This window comes from Siniperca chuatsi, linkage group LG24 (genome assembly GCF_020085105.1).
Source record: "Siniperca chuatsi isolate FFG_IHB_CAS linkage group LG24, ASM2008510v1, whole genome shotgun sequence".
Taxonomy (NCBI): domain Eukaryota; kingdom Metazoa; phylum Chordata; class Actinopteri; order Centrarchiformes; family Sinipercidae; genus Siniperca; species Siniperca chuatsi.
In genome coordinates this window covers 18285497-18312303 of record NC_058065.1, presented here as the reverse complement: position 1 = coordinate 18312303, position 26807 = coordinate 18285497, and the positions used below count along the sequence as shown (strand labels likewise).

The 26807-nt window shown below is 40.3% G+C and overlaps 1 protein-coding gene and 1 long non-coding RNA gene across 8 annotated transcripts in view; one reads left to right on the top strand and one right to left on the bottom strand.

Moving 5' to 3' along the window:
* The window catches only part of LOC122872121 (double-stranded RNA-specific editase 1-like), a 106181-nt gene that overhangs the window by 52827 nt on the left and 26547 nt on the right, over positions 1 to 26807 (top strand). For 2 of the 7 annotated variants that reach the window (XM_044187897.1, XM_044187894.1), the window contains one exon: positions 1228 to 1277. The exons of 3 other annotated variants lie outside the window; for them this stretch is intronic. Coding sequence is in view for 1 of the 4 variants with exons in the window: in XM_044187892.1 (XP_044043827.1) it covers positions 5844 to 5943 (100 nt within the window). In the remaining 3 variants the exon portion in view is untranslated. Of the gene's footprint in view, positions 1 to 1227; positions 1278 to 5651; positions 5944 to 26807 lie in introns of those variants that run through there. 2 more of the 7 variants (XR_006377026.1, XM_044187892.1) reach the window with 2 other exon arrangements.
* On the bottom strand, positions 18884 to 20628 carry LOC122872122. Its single transcript, XR_006377027.1, has 3 exons — positions 20542 to 20628; positions 19619 to 19757; positions 18884 to 19506 (listed from the first exon to the last, which is right to left on the bottom strand). It is a non-coding gene; the product is annotated as an uncharacterized LOC122872122 (long non-coding RNA).

The following is a 26807-nucleotide window of genomic DNA, read 5'->3' as shown; positions in this document are numbered from 1 at the left end:
GGAGATGCAAAGTACTGCTGCTCCACCTACAGGCCGCTCACTGTAATCTCAACAAGAACTGATTGTCCTTAAAGGTCCAGTGTGGAGGATTTAGTCTCTTCTAGCGGTGAAATTGCAGTTTGCAACCATTTGAATACCTCTCGCCTCACCCTCCCCTTCCAAGCGTGTAGGAGAAACTACGGTGGCTGCAAAAGTCGTGAAAAATGGCCCTATCTAAAGCCGGTGTTTGGTTTGTCCGTTCTGGGCTACTGTAGAAACATGGCGGTGCAACATGGTGGCCTCTGTGGAAGGGGACCCGCTCCCTCTGTAGAGATAATGGGCTCATTCTAAGGTAACGAAAACACAACGATTCTTATTTTGAGGTGATTATGCACTAATGAAAACACACTTATAAATATTATATTCCATTTCTGCCAACAGCTCCTCCTAAATGTTACACACTGGACCTTTAAGCCTACAGATGCAAGGCTGCATGTTTTAGGACTGAAGCTGATGATTTATAATAATAAATAATAATAAAACTTTATTTATAGAGCACTTATCAAAACAAAGAACAAAGTGCTTCACAGAGAGAGAAATAAAATACCAGTGAATGATGAAATACATAAAATACATAAAAACACTAAAATAAACAGACAGTTCAGGTAAAATCTGGATCTGCTTTCCGATAAAAATGTGTTTTGAGAAGAGACTTAAACAAAGACGCTGACTCAGACAGCCTGATGTCTTCAGCAAGTTGCTCCAGAGCCTCGGGGCCCTGATGGCCAAAGCTCTGTCCCCCTTAGTTTTCATCCTGGACTCAGGAACAGACAGAAGACCCCTGCCCGAAGATCTCAAACTACGTAAAGGTTCATAAGGGATTACAAGGTCTAAAATATAATCTGGAGCCATGAAGAGCCTTAAAAGTAATCAAGAAGATCTTAAAATCAATCCTAAAACAAACAGGGAGCCAGTGTAAAGAGGCTAAAACAGGTGTGATGTGGCTGATCCTCTTGGACCTGGTTAACAGCCTAGATCTGTGCTGATAGTCCGTGTCTTTGGAGTGGACTCTTATGACACTGATAGGACCAGACCTAATTTATGATATAAGGATTGCTCCCATGTATCACCTTTTTACCTGCTTTTCTGATCCTTTATATAGCTATGTCTTCTCTTTTGCTGTACAAATATGTGTTAATATCGAGTCTGTGAACTGCAATTTCATCATAAGTGTTTTCTTTATTTCAGAGCACAGTATTGGTGAAGTCCTTCCAGACCCTGAAGAATACATTAACCAGGTTGACTGACTCTGCATGTCTATTTCCCTTTTTACTGAATGTTTATGTTATGTTTAAATGGAATATTAGAGGCATTCAAGCAAATTAGTATTGCATGCCCATAGAGTCAGGGGACTCACAAGAGGCAGATAAAAAAGAATAGTCATAGCTGAAGCAGCAGACGCCGAGAGATTTTTAGTCCAGAGTGTGAGTCAAACTCCAAAAACACTGGATCCTACATTTCCCATAATGCATCTTTTGCTTAGATCCTCTCTGCCTAGTAAATGTCCACATCTTTCAAACTTTATGCCATCAAGTTTGGAACACAGGCTTTGTGTCTCCATGACCAAGCTAAGGCTGATGACATCACTATGACATCACCAGGGTTATTTCCTCAGACTTGACAAAGCTCCCCCAGAGCCACAGAAGACTTTATACAACTGTTTTCACAGGTAAACTAGTACTCCTCACGGCTAGTAAATGGGCCTTTTATGTTTCAAATTGATGGAATGCCCCTTTAAAGCATTGGCTGATCCTAAGTCTGGCATTAAAGCTTAATGGGAATTTGACTATTTAAGTGTAGTAGGACTGCATTACACTGTAGCATGAACTGATACATTTGCATTTCCATCATTGTTGTTGCACTAATTTGCTTTAGCTGAATTTATATAATGAAAATCTCTATAATTAATCATATATGCTGCAGTCCTTACCAACGTTAGGAACTACTGTAGAAACAGGCCTCAGCAGCTCCACCCTGTGGGCTGTAATCAGCCAAACAACGTGAGGGCTGTGCACACCTACACAGGTGTCTTCACTTCTGGCTGATCGGACTGCTGGGTGAAGGTGGGCAGAATCAAAGGGCATGTATCAGAAGGGCGATGTCACTCAAGCAGGCTGTACACACCCACACCAAAAAAGTGAAAACACCTGTGGGGGTTTACCACGGGTATGCAGAACCTTCTACACTCTCACTGCTCTGTACTGATTTCGATTGTACCATATCATATCGTTTAAGACCGGTGTCATTTTGAATGTGGTAAAAATCCAGCAAGAAGCGTGGATACAATTTAAAGTAACTTTGCTGTTGGTCCTGCTGTGGAGGAGTTAGTCCCAAAAAAGGCAATGACGTGTGTGGAAGAGGTTTGATAATATTAACCTTCAGAGAAGACGGGCAGAGACGCTATCTCACTCCACTTTGGGAAAACATTTTTACAAGTTGGGAAAAGTCAAGGCGAATGGCTGTCAGTCATATTTAGGAGGCGATGTGTGAGTAAAAATGTTGTCACTTTGTCACAGGTATTGCAAAAATACCTTGCAATATTACGTTGACGTTATTTTAAGGCCATATCGCCCACCCCTGTGCTTGAGTTATATGTTTCCTTTTTTAATGAGGCCTCCTCCAGTCCAGGACATACTGACCTTTTTAAACAGCAAATTATACTTTCTGCATCCGCTTAATCCATGAGGATCCACTTTACTTCCATTTTGTCAGTTACTCCATGAGGGTCTGTACGTGCCCACCAGCACACTGATGTGTGAAACATGTCCGTTTACACAGACATCCAGTGTAGTGTACAGGACCATGTCCATTATGGAATATTTCAGGGCTTTTTAATAGACAAGGTTTCAGTTAAGTTTAGTTGTGAACAGTCTGCCGTTCCTCTTTGACACATTGCATGTCCTTTGATCGGGGAGTGTACTGAAGGAGGAATATTAGGTAGGATTTCTTTTAATTCAACTGTACTGCAGTTCCTTGGAGGGTGAGCCTTTGAAACAGCTCAACATCTGTCATTTTCACCTAAAAGATTCCACTGAGTTCCCTGGGAGGAGGTCCAGGGCCTTGATAGTGAAGTGTGGAAATGAGGCCGTGCAGGTCTAACTGACACTCAGTGCATTAACACATTGACACTGAGTGTATGTAACCTGTGGAGAGTCTGGTACCAAGTGGGTTATTTGAAGGCTGATCAGGTCTCCTGCCAATCAGCTTCCTTATGTTTATACCCTTCTGTTTAGGGTTAGGGTTCAATTTTACAAGGACCCAGTAGATCTTTCTCAATGTAGACCTTTTGCCCTGTCATAGAGGGAAAAGCACAGGTTAACTAATATCATTAATGATGTCCAGCACAATACCAGGACCCTGGAACTGGAACAGCTAAACTGTGGAACACCTGTTCCTCTGTTCCAAATGTCTGCTGTGGGGGAGGTCTGTTTCCCCAAGGAGGGTCTAGTAAGAATTATCCTCATAACAATACCTGGGTAATAAAAAAAAGTGCTAGTGTCTACTCAGCTGAGATGTTATAATTTCACTGTAGCCACACAAGGGGGCAGTGCTGACTTTCAAACTGTCATCGCATGTTTTCCTTGAACATGTCTCTCTCTTTTCCTTTCGGCTGTTCCCTTTCAGGGGTCGCCACAGCGAATCACATGCCTCCAAATTATGTATGAATGCAGAATTTTACAACTAATCTCTATTTAATAAAACCTGTCTTCCTACATTTACAATGCAAAGGAAATAGAAAATAATAGAACACCATGAATTCATATTGTACAAATATCAACACACACAAGAGAGTGTTGTGTGTGATGTATTTGTAGGACAGTCCTGGGAGTTACCTCCACCGTGGGTTCTCACTACAATTGTCCTGTGGTGTTTTTGCAGCTGATTAATGTTTTTGTTAACCACCCACACTGAAATCTAATATAATACAGCTTCAAAATTCACAGTTGAAATAAGAACAGGTGTAAAGTTATATCATACAACAAAACATGTAACACTCTCAGGTTTGTGTTAACCAGATTATTCTCTGCATATGGGGCATAGTGGACATTTCTGGCACTATCACTAGGTGTCACCAAAGTGAGACATTTTCAAATCCTATACAAAGGATCTTACTTTAATGCAGTACTCCAGTGATTTAGGGTTGCACTTTCATAAAGTTAGGGGACTCATTAGAGATATCATTTAAGAAGGCAGAGATATCCAGACCTTTACTCCCTGGGGTGGGTCAAGCTCCAGCAAGGCTGCATCCAACTCAGTGACATGTTTTGTCAGACCTGCGTATAACAGGCTTTCTTGCTCTAAACGTTTGTAGTCTCCAAGCTTAAGCTGAAATTCTTTTCTCAGACTTGAGAAAGCTCTTCCAGAGCCACAGAAGACAACTATTTTCGCAGGCTGAATAGTACTCCTCATGACTATGACTAATTATATCATTTTTAAGATGCTAGTGGTCTAATATGACTAAACATTATGCATGCAGGTTTTCCTCCACCGGAGCCAATGATCTACAGGGACACATGGTTGATTTTGGTGTAGACTAGACTTTTACCAGAAGCGTATATCTTCTTCAGTGAAAACTGGTGAGGCTGGTGAGAGCGCTGAGACTGAACCAAAACTACTGAGGGCTGTAAAGCTAAAACAATGAGCAAAACAAAAAGAGCTAAAAAGCTCTTCAGAGCTGCAGAGGTGGTGATAAATGGTAAAGTTTGTTTGTCACTGCAAGCAACCCTTCACATTTCACATACTGATAATTGATCCACCGTTTATATACAAATATTGATGAGTGCAGCTTTAAAAAAATGCAGTGGGTTGTGTTGATTCAGGCAGCAGTGAGACGATGGAACATCCTGTAGTCCAAGAAGGCTGCTGCTGTGAGTAGTAGATCCATGAGTTTGAAGGTTTATCAGACACTAAAGTGGTCTGTAATACTCTTAAGACAGGATTTTACAACTGTGGAAAGTTATAACAGTGACAATCATTTTATCCTCCATCTCTGTATAAACAGTAGTATTACGCCTTTCAAAGTAATTACTAGCAATGTGCCCTTGTGTGTGTTTGATTGGCCAACACAAGTTGAGCTAGGTTCAAGTCTTTTGCCAGAGCCTTTTGCGTCTGCACACGGTGCCAACTCATGGGGCTCATTGAAATGAATGTGTGAGCTGCATTTTTTTTTACCCAGGGCACACAGCCTTATACTTTACTTTAGGAATTGTTTTTATTAAATGAGTATGATCATAAAGCCATTACAGGTGTTTGATATTAGTATTTCATTAAAGTATCAGACTACAGTTGAAGTTTTTGGTGTTTTATCCACTATTACTAAGTAGCGTTTCCTCTAATGTTTTTGCTGTTTTTCCCAGTGTTTAGCACTTTTGCAGCTACTCTAAACACTTGTCTCATGAAGTGTCAAATGCATATTCAAAAGGCACTTTTTGGTATTTTTTCAAGAGTGCTTGCTTGCCAAGTTCATCATAGCCCAGGGTATGGATTTGATAGTGGGGGGGGGTGGAAAGAGAGAGCAGAGGGAAGCCAGAGAGAGACAGAGGAGGGAGGAGGAGGAGACCACGAGACATCCCAGCCCATATATCTGACAGCCATTTACCACGGCGAGCCAATGTGCCAACAGCTCTGTGCCTGTTTCATGGTAGACTGGCTGTCCCTCCCCCTCCCTCCCCTTCCCTCCCTTTCTCTGTCCAAAGTTGAATGGGCATACTCTGTGTCTATACTTAGCATTAGGCTGAGAGTGAGGAACACATCAGAGCCTGCAGGGTAGCTGAGGGGACAGATCCGAGTCTGTGAGCCGAGCCATGGCTCTGCTGCTGGACAGCTCTCACACCACAGCAGCCTACTACTGCCTGATCCGCCGCAGGTTCAAGAGGAGGAGAAAGAAACGCTCCGAGCGCAAAGGTATTCCTCCGTGCTGTGCCTGCTGCTTCACTCTGGCATCTGTCAGTCTGTTTGTGTATTAGGAGACTAGAGTAAAATACTGACTTTAAAACAGCGCTGTTGTTTGAAGGATAGTGTTCGCTCATCATGGGAAGGTCAGATGAATCCCAGAGGGCTACTGTTTGAAATTACTGGTCTGTTTTGGAGCTGCTCGTTGTCCTATACTTTGTTGTGATGACTCCTGTGCTGTATAAATGTGCTGGTTAGAACAAGACAAAACTCTGAAGTATCTGAAGACATTTAAGTTTGAGTTGATCTAATCTCTCATGTCACGGGTTACTGTGTTTTTTCTATGCTTTTTTGGTGGTTATCTTTTTTAACTTTTGTTTGACCTATGTAGGCATCAATTTTAATGGCTTCATAATAGATTTCAAGAGTAAATAATACTGGATTCCTGGAACTATATACCATCAAAACAAAGACGCAAAGAGAATGCATTTTTAATATTATGTGAGTTATTTTGTTATGTCTTGATTACTTTTCACTATGTAACTTACTGCAAGAAGTCAAATACAAACTTAGAATCTGATATCAAAACTGAGTAATTAAAGTGTATTGATATTAGTTCTCAGTAGACACTGAGTTTAAAGTTTAAGAATATGATAACAATGGCCGATATTTGTTTCTTAACTTAATATGGACACATAAGGTAAACATTTTTAATACGGACCCACCCAGAAAAAAACTGGATTTTTTTCCACTAGTTTCTTGATGAGATATCCTTTCACCTTTACCATTAATGGACACTTCTACCAATCAGATGAGCATGTTTTAGGAAAATTGTTACAAAGTCATCAGAGTGTTTGCAGAGGATTAATTTAGATTATTCTGTTCAGTCAGCCCTCTGAAATGGAACTAAATCACAAAAATGGAATTAGTTATGAAAACTTAACCGCAAACAGGACATGCTTAGAGTGGTTTTTCTGCTGCTAACTTCCTGGAAGGAAGGTACATAAAAAGGTCTGGTCCTGAAAACTGCAGTGCACTCTGGAAATTGTTTTGGCCTCACATGCTTCAAGCAAGTGCTAGAGATGGCTCAGTCAGGATGAGTAAAGTAGAAAACATTTTTCGTCAAGACATCACAGCTCAAACGGTTGAGAAGACCAGTGAAGGGTTAAAGAATTCCGACCAACAAATGTACTTATTTTAAAGTGTAAAAATCAACTTGTCATTGCTCTGTGGTGGACAAATTAATGGAGACACTGTTTCTAAAGGACCTCAGACACATCTTTGACATTTCTCTACTGGCATTCCTTGTTACTTGGCTGACACATATGGCAATATGATGTATTTGTGATAAGCTAATATCTGCCAGGGTTCTAGTTGATGTGTTCCACTTGAAAATAATTGTCCCACTTGTAGATGTGCCTGAACTCAGGGGCCATTTACAGACAGAGGATATATACAGTGGTGTGAAAAAGTGTTTGCCCGCTTCCTGCCACCCTTAGCAGCAACAACTGCAATCAAGTGTTTGCGATAACTTGCAATGAGTCTTTTACAGCGCTGTGGAGGAATTTTGGCCCACTCATCTTTGCAGAAGTGTTGTAATTCAGCCACATTGGAGGGTTTTCGAGCATGAACTGCCTTTTTAAGGTCATGCCACAGCATCTCAATAGGATTCAGGTCAGGACTTTGACTAGGCCACTCCAAAGCCTTCATTTTGTTCTTCTTCAGCCATTCAGATGTGGACTTGCTGGTGTGTTTTGGATCATTGTCCTGCTGCAGAACCGAAGTTCGCTTCAGCTTGAGGTCACGAACTGATGGCCGGACATTCTCCTTCAGGAGTTTTTGGTAGACAGCAGAATTCATGGTTCCATTTATCACAGCAAGTCTTCCGGGTCCTGAAGCAGCAAAACAGCCCCAGACCATCACACTACCACCACCATATTTTACTGTTGGTATGATGTTCTTTTTCTGAAATGCAGTGTTACTTTTACGCCAGATGTAATGGGACACACACCTTCCAAAAAGTTCACCTTTTGTCTCGTCAGTCCACAGAGTATTTTCCCAAAAGTCTTGGGGATCATCAAGATGTTTTCTGGCAAAAATGAGACGAGCCTTAATGTTCTTTTTGCTCAGTAGCGGTTTTCGTCTTGGAACTCTGCCATGCAGGCCATTTTTGCCCAGTCTCTTTCTTATGGTGGAGTCATGAACACTGACCTTAACTGAGGCAAGTGAGGCCTGCAGTTCTTTGTTTGATGTTGTTGTGGGGTCTTTTGGATGAGTCGTCGCTGCTCTCTTGGGGTAATTTTGGTTGGCCGGCCACTCCTGGGAAGGTTCACCACTGTTCCATGTTTTCGCCATTTGTGGATAGGGGTTCACTGGAGTCCCAAAGCTTTAGAAATGGCTTTATAACCTTTTCCAGACTGATAGATCTCAATTACTTTCTTTCTCATTTGTTTCTTTGGATCTCGGCAGCTTTTGAAGATCTTTTGGTCTACTTCACTTTGTCAGGCAGGTCCTATTTAAGTGATTTCTTGATTGAGAACAGGTGTGGCAGTAATCAGGCCTGGGTGTGGCTAGAGAAATTGAACTCAGGTGTGATAAACCACAGTTAAGTTATGTTTTAACAGGTGGGGCAATCACTTTCTCATACAGGGCCATGTAGGTTGGGATTTTGTTTTCCCTTAATAATTCATTTAAAAAATGCATTTTGTGTTTACTTGTGTTATCTTTGACTAATATTAAAATTTGTTTGATGATCTGAAACATTTAAGTGCAAGGAGCACATGCAAAAAAATAAGAAATCAGGAAGGGGGCACTTTTTCACACCACTGTATATACATGCATGTGCCCTGATGACTATTTTTTGGCAATGGCTAAATCCTGGTGCATCTTTGCCACAATTTTGTTGAACTCATTCCTAAATAAGGAGAGCCCTCAGCACTCAGATCACTTAGTCAGCATGATTAGTGTCCAGCTATGTCCAACCCTAATTTTGAGCCCACAGACCTTGGAAAAGGCAGGTTTTTATCAGTGACAATGAAAAGGAAACTGTCTTTCCCAGCTGGAAAGTGACTTACTGTTTTTGTCTCTGATCTCAATCTTAATATTTAGTCAGATGTAATATTTATTTTTTTCCTCCATAATACAGCTGCACAGTTCACACTTAGCAAGTTAGATGTTTGATAGTTGTTGAGTTCTGAATTAATAAAAATCTAGCCTGCATCACAGCTTTTCTTTAGAAGAAGAAGAACTACGTTATTAATCAATAAATTCAATTTTAAAATTTTAAATTCATTATTTTGTTTTCATTTACACACACAGGCCCGAAAATACACGCACATGCACACACTGGACCTGTGGAGAGATGTGAGAGTGATGGGTTCTGCCTCATAGCACAGCACCAAGCAGTTATGGGGTTCAGTGTCTTGCTCAAGGGTAATTCAGCAGTGCTCAGGAGGTGAACTGGCACCTCCAGCTACCGTACCGAATGGTCTGTGCTAGATTTCAACCGGCAATCCTCCGATTCCCAATCCAAGTACATACTGAGCTACTGCCACCCCTAAATAGCCCTGTAATAGTTTCCTATGATGATGTTGTTGGAGTATACTGCAGTGCTCGTATAATAATTGTGGAGAGAGTAGTGTCATTGTGGATTTGTTGTGACAAGGAGGTTTGTACATCATTTGGACAGCTGCTTCTCAGCATTCTTATATACTTTTCAACCAAGAGCAGCTGCTCCACCTGAGAAATGTTGTCCAAATAGAGACACCAGTGTGCTGCTGCTTGGTTTACTAGCTTACAACATGCACCGCAGTGCAGTCACTCACAATGAACACTGGAAATGGATCAGGATTTTAGAGCTGATACAGATCAATTTAAAAACAAAAGCTATTGGTCCTGAGCCTTGCAGATCAACTGGCATCATTCCTATTTAAAACTATACCTAGATTACTTGTGTCAAGTGTGGTCAGCTTCCTCTGACATCCAGGATGAAATGAGTGCCTTAAGTAACCAATGTCTAGGTAAAGGGTGTAATTGAAATATCTTCCTGCTTTCTATAATTAAAAAGTAATTCAATTCAATTCAGTTTTATTTATATAGCGCCAATTCATAACAGAAATTATCTCATTGCACTTTTCCTATAGAACAGGTCTAGACCGTACTCTTTATAATATCATTTACAGAGATCCAACAAATCAAACATCTTTAAAATATGTTTTGTGCAAGGATCATTTATGTCTAAGAGTTATTAACACTAATTTAACCCCATTTTAACCCTGACCCTTCCCCCAAAAAGCAGATAAATTATATATAGTGGATAGAAAATTAATGCATCCCCTTGAACAATTTTCAGATTATGTTGACCTATAGCCTGGAATTAAAATTAAAATTCAATAAATCTATGGATTTTTTCCTACTAATCTACACATAATATTTAGTCATTTCAAAGTGAAAAACGAATTATGAACATTTTCTAACATTAAAGCTAGGGTAGGTAATGTATTTTAGAAGCATTTTTTTCTTATATTTGTTGAAATTCTCTTTTACATCCCGACAGCAATCAATACATCTCAAAAAAAGAGAAAAATCTGTAATCAGTATCTGTGGCTGTCGCATAAGCCCAACCAGTCATTTTATTCAGCCCGAATGAAATGATTGTCTTGCCTACCTGCCTGTCTACTTACCTACCTACCTACCTGCCTACCTGCGCACTCTGCCCATGATTTTTTTTTCGGTTGATTACTATCAACATCTAGCTGTCTCTTCCTATGGAAGCGTATAGGGTCTATAGGGACTATATTAAAATGATAATGTAAATTTGGACGTTAAAATGTAATTCCACAATAGCATTATAATTTTCTATGTATGTTATTTGAGTAAAAATGAAAATGCAATAATCCAATTTTCATTTCCACATACTAATTTTCAAAGCTGTAACCCGCTGTACAGTGGACTATATTCAAATGTTAATTCAAATTTGAAAATGCAATATAAACAATGTAACCGGATTTTCCATTCATGCAAGCAATATTTAAGTCAAAATGAAAATGAAATTTTCTAACAATTTGAAAATCAAAACGACATTTGACATTTCATTTTCAAAGACTTAACCTACTGTACAGTGGGCAATATTCAAATGCAATAAGCCAAACAGCACCCCTGGTCTATTGCATTTACATTTACATGTCACCACGCTCTTTTAAGGTCAACATGAAAATGCAATCTGTCAGTCCTCTCATCAAGGTGGGGCTTCAGTTAGGCCGTCACTTGCATGAGCATCTGCATTGTCCACTTGTGGCAGAAAGGTGAGAAGGTGCTCGGGCCTCACTGACTACTGTACAAAAACACAACTTTATAACTTTATTCACTGATTTTGGTGAAACTAGTGATATGGCATTGAATTTGATGAATTGACTGTTTATCAGACCACAAATGATAGAAGTGATTACTATTATAGAGTACGGTCTAGACCTGCTCTTTAGGGAAAGTGCAGTGAGATAACTTCTGTTGAATTGGTGCTATATAAATAAATAAACTGAAATGAGACATGAATTTGCACAAGATGGTCAACGATTGTGAAAAGTGTTTGTATGAGGACTGTGAGTAAATTAATTTCAGATTTCAGATTTAGGTTCTGTGCCAAATGTATTATAAAACCTAGTGGGTTTATGAATTGTTAGTTATGTTGACATGATCTTATTTGATTTATCTTGTAATAAAAAGTGTTGTTGACTGTGTTAGTTGCTGTGGCTGCTTTGACATTAGTGTTCAAGTTTGCTGTCTGCTGTAGTGTAAAATGTTCTCAAATTATTGTAAATTGTTGTTAATACCTATTAGATATATCCTGGCCGTTCAAATTAATACAAAAAACATGAATATCGCACACAATTTAGTATGACGCCATTATATAGACTGACCCTCTCTCAGCACCCCCAACTGTGACTGACTTCCAGCCTCCCTGCTGATTACTGTACAAAAACACAACTTTATAACTCTATTCACTGATTTCGGTTAAACTGAATCATATTTTCTGGAGAAAATATTTTCTGGTTTTCCCTCCGATGTCCTCCGGCTGCTCTGCCTCAACTCTGATGGACAGATAGCTTTACTTGTTGCTAAAGTAACCACTAACTGCCGCTTAGCTAGTTAGCTCAGTTAGCTGTGCAGCTAGTGGTCCTATTAGCTGACTCTGCCCGGACTGGGACCTCAGAGCACCGGGGGAATGTTTGTGTTGTTTACACCGTTAGCACAGGAGCTTTGGACCGCCAGAAAGAGGAGATTTTCAGGCCCGACAGGGAATACAGTACTGAGGTGATTTACAGTGACTCCGACCAGGACTCTGACTCCGGGGACTACGAAGACACTGCGGGGACACGAGAGGCGTGAAGCGGGAGAGGAGGGAGAGGGAGGTCGGGCATTTGCATTGAATATTGTCCACTGTACAACAGGTTAGATCTTTGAAAATTAAATGTCAAATGCAGTTTTCATTTTCAAATTGTTAGAAAATTTTATTTTACTTACTTAAATATTGCTTGCATAAATGGAAAATCAGGTTACTTTGTGTATATTGCATTTTCATTTTAATTTTTCAATATTTAAATATTGTCCAATATAGTCATAGAATGCCTATACGCGTATGTGGAAATGAAAATGAAAATTGGATTATTGCGTTTTCATTTTCATTTTTACTCAACACATACATGGAAAATTATAATGCAATTGTGGAATTACATATTAATTTTCAAGTATACATTATCATTTTAATATAGTCCGCTATACACTTCCATATTTGCTAGTTTCTCCAACATTACCTACCCTAGATTTAAATAAAAATATACAATTGATATAATTTTGTTTGAAAAGTTTCCCCCTCCTTTACTGAAGTATCGCTTAAATTATCTCAGGGATAACCAAATGCCTTCAAGATCATACCAGTGTTAATTTTGGCAGCTATTTTAGATTTAGTCTTAGTCTTTAGATGAAAATGCTTATTAGTTTTAGTCACATTTTAGTCTTTTTTTTTTTTTTTACCAGTTATTAGGTTTAGGGGGCAATCACTTTTTCACACAGGGCCATGTAGGTTTGGATTTTGTTTTCCCTTAATAATAACAACCTTCATTTAAAAACTGCATTTTATGTTTACTTGTGTTATCTTTGACTAATATTTAAATTTGTTTGATGATCTGAAACATTTAAGTGTGACAAACATGCAAAAAAAAAAGAAATCAGGAAGGGGGCAAACACTTTTTCACACCACTGTATATGTATTGATTTGGTTCATTGAGTTTTATTGTTGTGATGTGTTTTCACTGTTAGGTTAATTTGGTAGCCACATGCTAAGTTGACGTTAGTTAGTTGCATGCAAGACCCTGTGTCTGTGTGAACATCACTATCCTCTTTCTAACCTGGCACCGTTTATCCTATACAGCACACTAGTATACTTCAATTTGGCCCTTTAACAGAGTCACACTCATTTTGGACACACACATGCGCGTGCGCACACACACACACACACACCCTTTGTCCTGTTGTTTAGTGCATTTAGAGTTAGACTTTATATCGTGTGTTTTTGCTTTGTTTATCTTTTTATTAACTGCGTGTGTATAATTATGCTGGCTTCTTTAATGTTGCACAAGAGTGAATAATTTGCCAACCTCTTCTATGTTGAACTCCAATTCCTTCAACCTACTAGCTATTAATGACAATTCTGATTATAGTTTTAATTTAATTATTAATATGAGTTCCAAATTGATAGTTTAGAATATTATATGAGACTCAATCAATTGATTGGCTATCATTTCTCTGCTTTAAGAACACTAGTGCCCCGAGGACTTTATTAATTAAAGTTATTATTTATTATTATCTTTGATAATTTTGATGGCCAAAGTTTACTTGAATGCACCTACACAGTTTAGTGCCCCTTTAACTATTGTAAATCACAACAATACACATAACAGGATTGGTCTGGGCACCTATGTATCATGACTGTGGGCTGCTTACGTGTGGTATCGTTTTGTACGCCTATGCATAAATTGTGTGTGGATTTGATGTTAGATAGATCAGTTATTGGAAGTGACTGGGCTGTGAACTGGTACTGGTCCATGCAATGTTGGCTACACGGTCCGCAGGAATGTTACCAGACAAGAATGAACATCTCCTACCCATTCTTCCCTGCCCCCACCTCCTTCCAGCATCCTCCTTCCTCTTCATGACCACACATCTCTGCTCAGCCACAAAAATAACATTTCGGAATACAAATAGTTATTTTTGTCTGAATGCCCTCTTACTTCCCCATGGCTGATAAAGAGCAGCACACAGCCTTTCCCCCAAACTTTTCAATAGGAAGCATCTGAGAGTGTGTTATACAGTGGATGACAGTCCCATTCTGCAGTGTCATTTACGCAACACAGAATAGGCCGTTTGTCAACAACTCCCAAAACGACATATATGACTGTTGGAGAGTACCAGCGACCAGCTTCGTCGTCATGGTTATGTGAGTTAAGTTATGAAACGGTCTTAGTTTGGTTAGGTTTAGGCACCAAAACTACTTGGTTAGGTTTAGGTAAAGATCATGGTTTGAGTTAAAATAAGTTAAGTTACGTAAGTCGCGTAAGTAAGTCATGTTACGTAACTTAAGTCACGTGATGTTACTTAAGTTAAAATAAGTCAACGTTGACTTTTGGTTTCACACAGGACACAAACAGCAGTCTCCTGGGTGAAAGTCCTGTGTTTGACCCGTCCGCCCACCCTGGCCGCCTCCCTATGTGGACTTTGCTGATCTTTATGCCATCTCACCTGACTTCCTCCTTTGCTCCCGTCGTAATTACTTCGGCCACTAAAGGTCACTGCCTAACGAGAAATGTAAATATGGGTCGTAATAAGCTGCTTACGCAGACGACCTATATGGTCGTATTTTTGGGGAGGACAGTCTGCAATTACAAGAGTGGCTCGCACTTCTGAATACTGTGAGCGTACTGGTTTTTATCAAAAACATTGAAATATCCACTGTCATGAGAGTGTTGATTTATCCAGAAAGAACACATTTTGATAAAATTTGATTTACAAATATTGATTTGTTTTACTTTTGCTCACAAGTCTGTCACCACCTCAGCACATCCCTGTCAAACCCTGCGCACTCCTCACAGCATTCATATCATCTAACTGTGGCAGACATTAGGAAAATGAATCAATTAATAAGAAAATGCATTGAAATTTTGTGAAACTTCCATGTGAAACTTTGCAGAAGCATTAACTTCATCACTTAGTAAATGTCAGATATGTATATTGCTGTAGTGTCCGTGGCTGAACATGTGTTTGGTCTTGAGATAGCCTACTGTCCCCAGGCACAGAGCAGCACTCCAGCTCTGCTCAAGTCATTTTCTCTTCCATCCTGCTTCATTGGGTCTGTGCATGATTGCAAACGTCTGCTAATATTTTCACTGGCTGCAAAACTCAAGTGCACTTAATCCTCACATTAATTCAAATTTCAGCTATCAACACAAAAAGCCAAAGCAGCAGGTGCACTGTGATTTTTCATCTTTTTATCCCCCTGGGAATATTCAATTTAGTCTAAGTGTTATTCATGGAGAGTGTGGTAAACAGTATTAATGTGTAAAAAAAAAAAATGGAGCCATTGTACATACTTTGCATGCGGGGCGAGTAAGAAGCCCATCATTTTCGTGTCCCTGCTAAGCGGGGTGTTGTGAGATGAACTGAAGTGTGAGTTTAATCTACTGGGAGCAAAAGTGAATTTCAGACGAGGTATAAGCCGATGTGCTCTGTGAGGCGTGTACGGCACGCTGCCGCTAAGGGATGTGTCTGTCGGCCCAAAACCACAGCCGCAGATCTCTGTCTGGCAAACAGCCGCCGCTCTGTGATGTGGAGGAGCTGATACAGAACCCCCAACACCCCCGACTCCCTCTGCAGCCGGGGTTTGGCCTGAAGCTCTGCTGATAACCCAGACTCTCCTCTGAAACCCCCGAGGCTCAGGGTGAGCTCCGCTGGGGGCTCCGACACACAAACACATCCCTGCTCCACCCCCACTGTCCATCAAAACAGCCTCGGACAGGTAGAGGGGGAGGCAGCACCACAGCATGAAGGGCAGACTCATGTGTCAGTTTTACTAATATTGACTTCTAATTTAAGCCAGATTTAAGACAAGATTTCTATTTAAAATACACTTATTTTATCATCTTAAATCAGATGAGCCGTGACAGAAGATCATCCATCTGCCACTAATGCAGATGAAGCAAATGTAGTTAAATTCTCCTGTCAGGTGTCAAACCTTCTGCATCAACAGAAAATAATGAAACTGAAGAGTGAAATACAAAAGTAGCAGCAGTCACATGAACCAGTTTTCTCTGATGATTCCTACAAAACTACTTACATGAGAGCTGCTGACTTGATTCCAACATTCTACTTGTATATCTGCTGAAGAAACGACTCTTCTTCAGCGAGGGAAAAGGTATTTAGATTCTTTGCTCAAGTAAAAGTAGCAATACCACAATGTAAAATGACTTCATTACAAGTAAAAGTCCTGCATTTCAAATGTTCTTATGTAACTGAAAAAGTCTCTGCACGCCTGCCTGTCACTGTTAGCAGACTCCAGTCTGCAGCGTTAGTTCCATACACTTCATTGATAAACAACAGAATTACACTGAATGACATTATATGATGCCGTTCCGTTGTTGTTCTTCTGTCCATATACGCTCTCTCTCTCAGCAGTATTAAATGGATACAGGCAGGAAAAAGTGCACAAGGAGAATACCTCTTTCTACAGGTATGCTGGAAGTCAGAGTTGGAGGTGCTGAAAGAAACTGTTTGACGCATTAATTAGAATAGGTTCATTTATACCTCAGACATTTTTAACACTATTTTAACCCAGTTTTATTTAGCCATAACAAGGCACCCTTTAGCCTCTGTATGAGACGCACCGGGCTTTCAATTAAGGCTGCGTTCCAGACAACTCGGAACTCCTACTAGACAAAGTACAATGGAAAGCCACTCAAAGTTGGAGTTCCTACTTGTGAACTGAAGGCAAATCCATGTAGCCCAACTTCGTGAAGCAGCAGTTGTCTGACGTCACACCCGTTAGCCTTCCTCCAAGCCTGTCGTAATGCCCTTGATCGTCAGCAATACTGTACAGTAATCTCTGAAGGTGACTCAGTTCCACAAACAAAAAGCTTCATTTTAAATATTGGAGCTAAACCAGACACATCGCTGGAAAGGCCGCGACCTGGAGAGAAACATGTGTCACATGGCTCCTGCTTTGAGATACGGACCTTTGAACCTTGACCTTGGTGCATGTTTGAAGGTTTATAATCCAGCAACCAAAGAGGCTGCAGACATGGGACCAGCTGTTACAGAGAGCACTTGGATGGATGGATTGTACAAAGATTTGATTGCACAGGATACAGCAGGAGTTAGTTGCACAGTGTAAATAAATTTAATTGCACAGAAAATAATTTCAAGTATAATTTAAATGATCTATATACATAAGGATATGTATAGAGACTGATATATATGTCTAGGAAGAGATACAATACTATATATATATATATATATATATATATATATATATATATATATATATATATATGAAGGACAGCTGCATAAATAATTGCACAGGATAATAAATAAATATGGTTAAAATTTATTGTCACCCATTTAACAATTAGATATATACAATCAGATTACACAAATGTGTTTCCCATCCCCTTAAACTCCCCAGTGTGTTAATCAGTGTGTGTCAGTGTTAATTCAGTATTTACATCCAATCCTTTGAAAAACACTAATAACTACAATTCCCTCGAGGCCTGCCATGCAAGCTTGATACAAATCAACACCACAGTTGTAGTTCTTCTGGTTTTCAAAGTAGTGTTGTAAATAGGGTCGTAAAAGATATATCTACTAAATATATCATATATATTCTACAGCCAAACTAGTAATTACACGTTATCTAGATGATCTATGTTAAGAAAAAGTAGAGATCTTGGTTTATTTCAGATATTTTAGCAAGTATTCTAGAAATAGGATTTTGGGTTGGTAGTTTTTCCCTCTTTAAAAAGTAGGATTGTAGATATGATTGTAAAACAATATAGCTACTAAATATATCAAATATCTACTATAGCCGCACTAGTAATTACACTGCATCTAGATAATCAATGTTATGATAAAATAAAAATGTTGATTTGTCGAAGACCTCGTGGTTTACAGCTTCTGCGTTACGTCACTGACACCGAAAACAGCCAAGAGAAGAGAAAAACAAGTTTTCCCCTGGATCAGGGAGCGTTTCAGCCTATGTGGCACACTATGTCTGGCTGATTATGACTGTAAATTCATTGTACAATAAGTACTTTATATAGGGATTTAAAAGTTTTCCACCAGACTTCAGTTTTAGCAGTGATCTGGATTCCTCTTGCTAAAGGATCATGGGTAATGTAGCCTAGCCTTTCGGTATCCAAAACGGACAAAAAAACTTTATTTCTCAGAATTGAAAGAGAAATAATTTGAACCGATAGCCGTAACATTAACCTATCTTATTGTTGAATTATCAAGGACACCTTTGTGTTTTAGTTTTGAGAAATGTTGAAGATATCATTGAAAGAAAACCTTAACATGGGAATGAACAGTGAGGAAAATACTTCCGGGTGGCAGGTCCTCAGTTCTCCAATGGGACTGATGCTCACAGTGTCTTATAATGGTCAAGTTAATATTGGAGTGAATGGATGGTCGGAGCAGTTCTAATACTGTTGCGGATGGTTTTACATTGACTGTTGGATTCATCTATAATAATTGATTATCGCATTATCGCACGTTTTGCATGAAAAATGTAATCATAAAAAGTAACCAGCTGTGAAATAAGTTGAATGAAAAGTAAAATGTTTCCCTCTCCGTATTAGACCGCTGTGGTTATCACAGGAACTCCAGTGTAGACTTTATATTGAGATGAGCTCACGCAAATAAAAATCCCTTTTCTAGGCTCTAGGAAAGTTTTACAAATATAAAACGTCTTCAGATCCACGGCAGCAAAAATAAAGCTGTTGTTTTTAAATCACATGTCTGCGCAGAGAAATCTGTCCCTCGTGGTATCAGAGGATTTTACTCAACAGTGTGTAAAACCTGCAGTGAGCCACAAAGCAGTCCAAACACTGCATCTGTGAATAGAAGCCTATTAGCACTGGAAAAACGCTAAATGGCATGTTTATTAATGTGCTGACTGCCAGAGCTGATCCCAGCTGAGAGCGTGGACAGTACTCCTGCGCTGCTGGTTAGGCATCAGTAGACAGCACCAACCTTCCACCGTCGCCTCCGCCTGCCTGTCCATCAGCTCCTGGTCTCGCTAATCCTGAGGCCGTGGGGTGTGAAATTCAACATCAGCCCCGAGCATCCCGTCCTCACCCCTGTCTCTCCCTCTCTGTCGGGGAGACACCGGAGGACCTGGCCCGGCCTTGACTGGTGTGAGGAGAACGGTGATAGCCATCTGCTGGGCACAGCCAGGCCAGTGATGCAGAGAGAATGGGGTGGAGGAGGGTCAGCGAGTGCAAGGGGGAACCTGAAATCTGTCATGCCGACCGTCTGAAAAATCAAAAAGTCAGGAAAATGACTGAGTTAATAAGAAAACTTAAACTTCTCTGAAGCGGAGTATCCTTGTAAAGGAATGCTTCAACATTTTGGGAAATGAAGTTACCTGCAGTCAGATGAGAAGAGCGATAGCAAGTGAATTTCAGTGTGTCCAGAGCAGAGGCAGTTCCAGATCGTGTTCATGGTGATCTTAGCAAAGAGACCAGAAGCCATGAAGCCAGGCGGAAAAGGTTTCCCACAGGCTCCTGCAGTTTGGGGGCACAGAGCATGACGTTAACGTGTTCACACTGAAAACGAAGCGAATTTTTGCCTTGTGTCATTAGTGCGAATTTGACTGCTGGACTGTTTGTACGTTTTCAACTCGTGCCGACGCGTCTTCACGTCAGTTTGCACTCTTTAATAACCAAATTTAAGTGATCCTTATCAGAAATGTTTGATAACAGTATATATAGTAATTTATTTACTTAAAAAAGTTATAATAAATAAATAATCAATAGCCTCAAAAATCCAGTATCAGTCGGACTCCTTTATTCATTTGTGTAATCGTAACCCCTTGGACTACCAGAGAAAATAACCCTTTAGCCCACAGACTTCTCAACTGAGCAGAAACTTGTACCAAATGGGAGTTGTAAAATTACCACCATGAGGAGATGTACTCCCGTGGGAAACATTCTCGCTCTACTGGCTCCTCAGCATGCACGTCTCTATGTCCTAGTTGGCCACCACAAGCAGAGCTTTCACAAGGATGTAGTCAGCAGCAATTTTCAGGCCCAGGAGGCCGGGCTACCTGTGCTAGCGTTAAATGAAAATGAGAGTGTGTGCTACAGTGGAGTAGAGGGGGGAGAAACTGGCAAAGCTGCACAAAATAGACAGCAGAAAGTCCTGAATACATGTAACCGAGGTTCTAATTGGCTTTTTACATGTGGGCACGTGCATGACAAAGGCTTCAGACAGGGTAAGGGACAGCAGTGCAACAAAATGAAAGATAATTACAAGTAGTAATGCAATGCAAGAAATCAAACTACAGACCTGCTGCATGTGGCCTACGTATGCCATGTCACAGTAATCTGGTAACCGCAGTGCAGGGAACTGCCTTCTCTGACCTGGCTTCTTGTGTGCATTTAAACAACCTGAATGTTAAAACTGCACTAATCAATTTTTCTATTAACAATGGATCAAATGACTAATGTGTAATGTGAAAGGAGTAGCTTGCAGTGATGAACTCATGGCTTCATTTACAACGAGCTATCAAAGCATTCTCCCTCTCTGTCTCCACTGCAGGATGGAAGTAGATAATCCACTTAATTGCTTTACCTTCAGGAAGGCTGGCCCGTCTCCTTGGCCCCCAGAGGAGAGGGCACTACAGTGGGACGGGAGGGGGAGGCCGGGCCGTGTGGTGGTCTGCATGGAAGCCCTATTGGTTAAGTGAGTAGCATTAGCGCATGGGATTGACAGAGCATTCGCCCTGCCCCTGCGGCTACTGCCAGGGCCTCACAGCAAATGAAAGCCGTCATAAAGATTTCACACAGTCCCTGTGAAAATGTTAGAAAGATGGCTGAAGCCTGCAAGTGTCCTTGAGAGGCAGTCAGGAATTTATTTTTTGTAGTTCGGCAGTGCTGGTGCAACACAGCTAAATTAAAAAGCTGTTACATACAGAGACGCAGTGGAGACAAAACCCCCCTGATTTTATTGTAAACATCTTTTTTTTCTTAATGAAGTTAAGTTGAGATACTAGCTTTTAAGTCTGTACGACATAATTAAATGACTAGTGATGAATGAGTCAAAACCAATGAATGCAACTATGTGAGGATGGATCTTTTTAAAGTAAGCAATCCACAAAATGTATTTTTTTCCCTGCCTTAATCTTCTTTGTTTCGGTGTTAGTGGTAGTTAAGGTACAGTAGCCCAGAAGTGCCAATCTGGGGAGTGAATGTGATAAAATTACTGTTTTTCTGGAGAGCTGAAACACATCGCTGCTGGGAAATAGGACAGTGGCATATCCTGATGCAATCGCTGTGTGTGTTTATGTAGCAAACAGTGTGTGTGGGTGTTTTGTCATGCATCATGTGTTGGCCTTAAGGTATTGATCCCAGTGTCCCTTAACTTTTCCACAATGTGAGGCTGAAAATGATTGACAGCTGTGTGTTTTTGTGTGTTGCTCGCTGCCTTATTCATTCATTTCCTCGTGTGATTGAATATAATGGTTTTGCAATTACATTAGGCAGATTCTGTTATGATTTTCTTGTAATCTGCTGCAAATGTCACATTTCCATCCATCTCCAGAAGCCTGTGAAAAGTTAAGTAAATTTAAAACAAACTTCAAGAGAGGTGCAGGTTAATAAGCTTTCTATTTGTACCTTCCAAGCTGAAAAGGTCAGGCAATTATCTTGTTGAATTGAGAAAACTTCACTGAAATGTCTTAATAGTCTTGTTCACAGTCAAAATGTCACGTTTTTGCCTAAGTTGAATTACATTTACATTCTGGTACAATACCAAACTGTGCATCCTATTATTTGATTTAGGGCAGTTCAATTATGCACTGTTAGCCCTATCCAGTGTTTCTAACTTAATTAGCTGGAAGTTTGTAAAGGATAAACAACCTTTTTGCCACCTGATGTGACTGTATGATACAGCCAGAAACTTCCCTCCACTGTTTCCAGGTTTCTCCTCTCTGTCCCCTCTCATCCACCATCTCATCACCTCTCCCTGGCCTATCAATGTGTCACACTCCGGTCCGTCAGGGTCCAATTTCTGTACGTCTCAAAATGTCATTTCATGGGGGGAAAATGGAGTTTGTGTGTGAGCGCAGTGCTGCCGGCAACATTCAAGAAAGGTTTTTTTTTTGTCTGCATCACATGTTTGAGGCCAGCGTTTTTCCCCTCCCTGCTATCTGTTTCTCCTCAGCATCGATCCATCTGCATTAGGCCACTAAAAGAGTTTTCTGACAGCTGTTTGCAGTTGTTTTCCCTCTCGGGCTGTGATTGTAACTCGCTTCAAGCACCAGAAAAAGGCTCCAAAATCCATTTATCACTGTCGGCTAAGTCGCTAGTTACCGCTGACGGCCGGTCTGCAAATTCTCTGTTCTTGTTGATGGGCTTCCTGAGGGCTGCACGAGAGGCTGACAGGCTAATGCCCCTGAGGTCGTCTTTCTGACATGGCTACAAATGTATGGAGTGTATTATTTGAATTTCTTCCCCCACAGGAGTGAGCAACAAAGCCATGAAAGAAGGCATTTTATTTATTGGTTTATTTAACAAGGACAGTGCACATTAATAAACGTTGCTGTAATTGCATTTCAGATTGATTTCCTTTCCAGGCAGCCATTAGTTTCCATTCATTTCAGTACACCATGAAAATCCACCTATAGGAATTTACTTAAATCTGTATTATTAATGTGGTTGAGGGTCGCAAATTCATCCGTTAGTGAGTTCAAGAACCTGTGGACGTCCTAAGTTTAAAGAGTAATGATAATTTATTACTACTTAGGTCTTATTTTTGTAATTTATTACATTAGTCCATCTGTAATAATAGCATATATTCACTGATTCAATTACTGCCATCTCAGAATGTGGCAACAATGCGAAAAATAGGTCCAACAGGTCAAGAAACAGAAGCAGTCAGACGATCCGACAGGATGGAAACAAACCTCCAGGTTATCCAGATTTATCTGGGGAAAAGACTATACTGTCTGTTGTAAACATCCCGACTGACTGACTGTACTTCGGTATTATTAGCGACATTTCAGCTGCTCTCGCTTTCGGTTTGACCTTCAAATAAAGTGGTTTAGATCATCAGAATAAATTGTTGGTTTGTTTACGACCCATCTGATCGTCTGGCTGCCCGTGGTTCTTGCTCTGTTGGGCCTGTTTTTAGTGCATCGCCATGTTCCCAGATCTCAGCTGCTGTTAGTACAGTGTTACCGTAACCAATAGAAGTGATGGAATAAACTAAGGAGGTACACTCAAGTTCTGGAATTGTCTCATTCTTAATGCAAGAAACAATCACATTCACATCATTGTTTGGTAACACTTTCTTTAAACCCAAGTTATTATTCATTCCTTATCACTGGCAACTTCATTCTACATATTTGTTGAATTGTGTGCTTACCTGTGGATACATTTCACATTTTTCCATGTTCAGCTGACCTGCTGTGCTCTGAGTAAAAGTATCTCTGGGTTATGTTGGCAATCAGTTGAAATTAATAGATTGGAAGTGTATCACTGTAAGTGTAACACTGTCTCTGACTTCCCTATCATTTGTACCAAATTACACAGTTTTTTCTAGGAAACTTCTTGAACTTTATTTAGGAGTCACCGACTCATAAAATAAAGCATCAGCATTCCACTGCAGGAACTTAACAACCTCCACCGATCGGGCAGGATGTTTACGGATGTAGCGCCGCCGCCAATCATATCTTTCACAAATCAACGCTTTCTCATGTGAGCTCCGACCTGCTGAGCAGCTTTTCAAAACATCTGGCTGTCGACAGGCACAAGCAGGGAAGTGCTCTATTGAAAATATGTCTGTCAACCCTGAAACGTAAATTTGACAATGAAAACCGTCAGTTTAACCCTGCCTGCTATTTTTTGTTACATTCATTTGCATTTGTTTAAAATTTGTCATTACCAAAAACTAAACAAAAAGGTTTTAAACAGGCTGCTGACAATGCCTGGCCCATCTACATTTCCTGGTTTTAAAATCTGGCCCAACTGAATTTGTAATTGAGTAGCCCTGCTCTGAGCTGTGCTTTCTCATAACTTGGACTTGTTGAGGCTTTGGTACGAGGGTCTTCCTTGTGTTTCCACAAAGCAGGACGTTTCAGATATACAGTATGTCACTGAAAAGTCGATAGCTGGGCAGTCCTCATGATTTTATGTTAAACATGAGATACGAGTTTCTACATGAGGACGGAGAATCCCGAGCACTGCTGGTCAGCATCCAGCGCGTTTGCATCACTGCGTGCATTGTGATGCTTTATTTTTCTATTATCTTATTTAATTTTTTAAATTCCATCCTTCCACTGTTTGGCTCTGTGCTCTGTCCCCGTTTTTACCATTTCTGTTGTAGTCGGCCTTGTTGTGATGTGACAACACATCTGCTTGACCAGTCATGATTGAAAGCATTGCCAGCTACCCCTGAAAGTACCTGGAACTTGATTTTAGTATCACCTCCTGAGCAGAGCCCAAATTTAGTTGCAGGAACTCCGCCTGAAAGCATGCAGAAACAAAAGCACAAACAGTGAATTGCCGTTATGTTTTGTTAAGAGTCTGCCGTGGGAAAGAGCTAAACGTGTCTGCTTTGCGATATATTGGCGATCTGTCCAGGGTCTACCCCTGGGCCTCTCTCACAATGTGAACTGGGATGAGCCCCCATGACCCTGAACAGGATAAGTAGAAAAATGGATTTTCACTACATTCACGTTTGCTTGTTACTTGGCTTTCCTTGAAGTAGTATTTAAAGGGTTAATAGTTGATTTTCTCCTGTGGCTGCTCCTAACCTTGTTTAAATGTGCACAGTGTCTGCCTTTTCTACTCAGTGTGTAGATGTGATTAGTTCTGAGGGCTGTTGTGGTTAGTGTGCTGTGATGCTTGCTCTGAGGCAGCAGTGTGTCGGAGCGTGGAAGTAGGCAGCGTAAATAGATTTTTTTTTATTTATTCTCCATACGACATGAATGGTAGGCAACGGATTCCTTGAATGTACATGCCCCTTTCCATTCCTGCCGGCTGTTTATCCTCCTCAATTTCATTTTCTTTCCAATTTGTTGTTGGTGCTTTGTGTTACTGCTCAACAAATAATGTTCCATATGTATGTATATATAAAACAGTCTGCATCAGATAAATCAGATCCTGTAGCAAATGGCAATAAGTCACCATTCCCTATATGTGATTCAGACAGTAATGAGGTAAACAAGGTTGAATGAGCATAATACAATTTTCAAACCCTCAAAAGTTTCTGTTCCTGTGACAAGCCTTCCTGATAATTACATTTGTTGACATTTAACTTCCTCTGAGTTAATTTTCTTCTTCCATTATCTTAAGAAAGGCAACCTAAGCCCTGTTCTCCTTCCACCCGTTTCACACAATAGAGCCAGAGAAGCCTGATAACATTGTCATTTCTAATGTTTGGAACCACACAGCTGAGTGGAAGCAGGACAGGAGGCCATATCTGCCAACAGAAGAGCGATTACACAGACCTAGTATGGAGCCTTTCCTGTCAATCCCATTGGCTTGGAGTTTCACTCTGTTCTTCTTCCAGGGGAAAGCTGATTAGCCATTTCATTGGGTCTAATTGAGGTCTTCTCACTTGTAGCTGAGTATAGCAAACATTGTGAACCAACAACTTCTGTAAATGGATTTCCTACAGAGACAAAAAACAACCTAGCATCACAGGATTTCGTGAAATAGGCTCAACTCTGACGACATATTGCTGACATAAGTAGTGCAAACATTTGAAAAAGTTAGCTGATGGGTTGAGTGGAAGCAACTCAAACAATCTGGTTCTGGCTGAATGGGTGAAACTGGGACTTAAATCTTGACTTCTGTCTTAACATTAAAGGCTGAGTAAAATTGACTCACACCAAATTGGTTTTATATATTTGCAGTAATTCTGAAGAGTAAGTCTGAAAGTAGTGTTATTGGTTTTAAAATATCATCCAGGGACGTGTTAAAGGGGCACTCCACTGAGTGATGTCAAAGTCAGTTTACAGTCATGGTTACTATAACACAACCTCAACACTTGTATAATGTCTTCTGTGACTCTAGAGGAGCTTTGTCAAGTCTGAGATAATACCCTGATGATGTCAGAGTGTTGTCATCAGGGAAATCTCAGTTCGGATTTGGAGACTACAATAGGTGGCGTAGAGTTTTAAGACTGGGAGCTTACCAGACAGGGAGGGATATTCTGTCGAGTTGCAATATGGGAAATGTAGGATCCAGTGTTTTTGGAGCTTGACCCCGACTAGAGACCAAAAGTCAGGATATCTCAGCCTCTGCTGCACAGCTTTTGGCAACTATTTTTGTATCTGTTTTTTGTGCCCCAACTTAATGGAAGTGCAATGCGAAATTACTAGAGTACTTTTAAAGGTGCCCTGTGGAGTTTTCTTGTAAACAAAAGTTACATTCAGTGTTACTCAGCGAAACACATTGTGTGTATCCTTGAAGCCTAATTAACACCTTGAATGCATGTCCTATCTCATAAAACTATTGCAAAGCAGATTTTTTAAATATTTAAAAGCTGTATTGTTTATATCCATGTTTACATTGGCTAGTAGGCTTCTTCTTCTTCTTCTTCCCTGC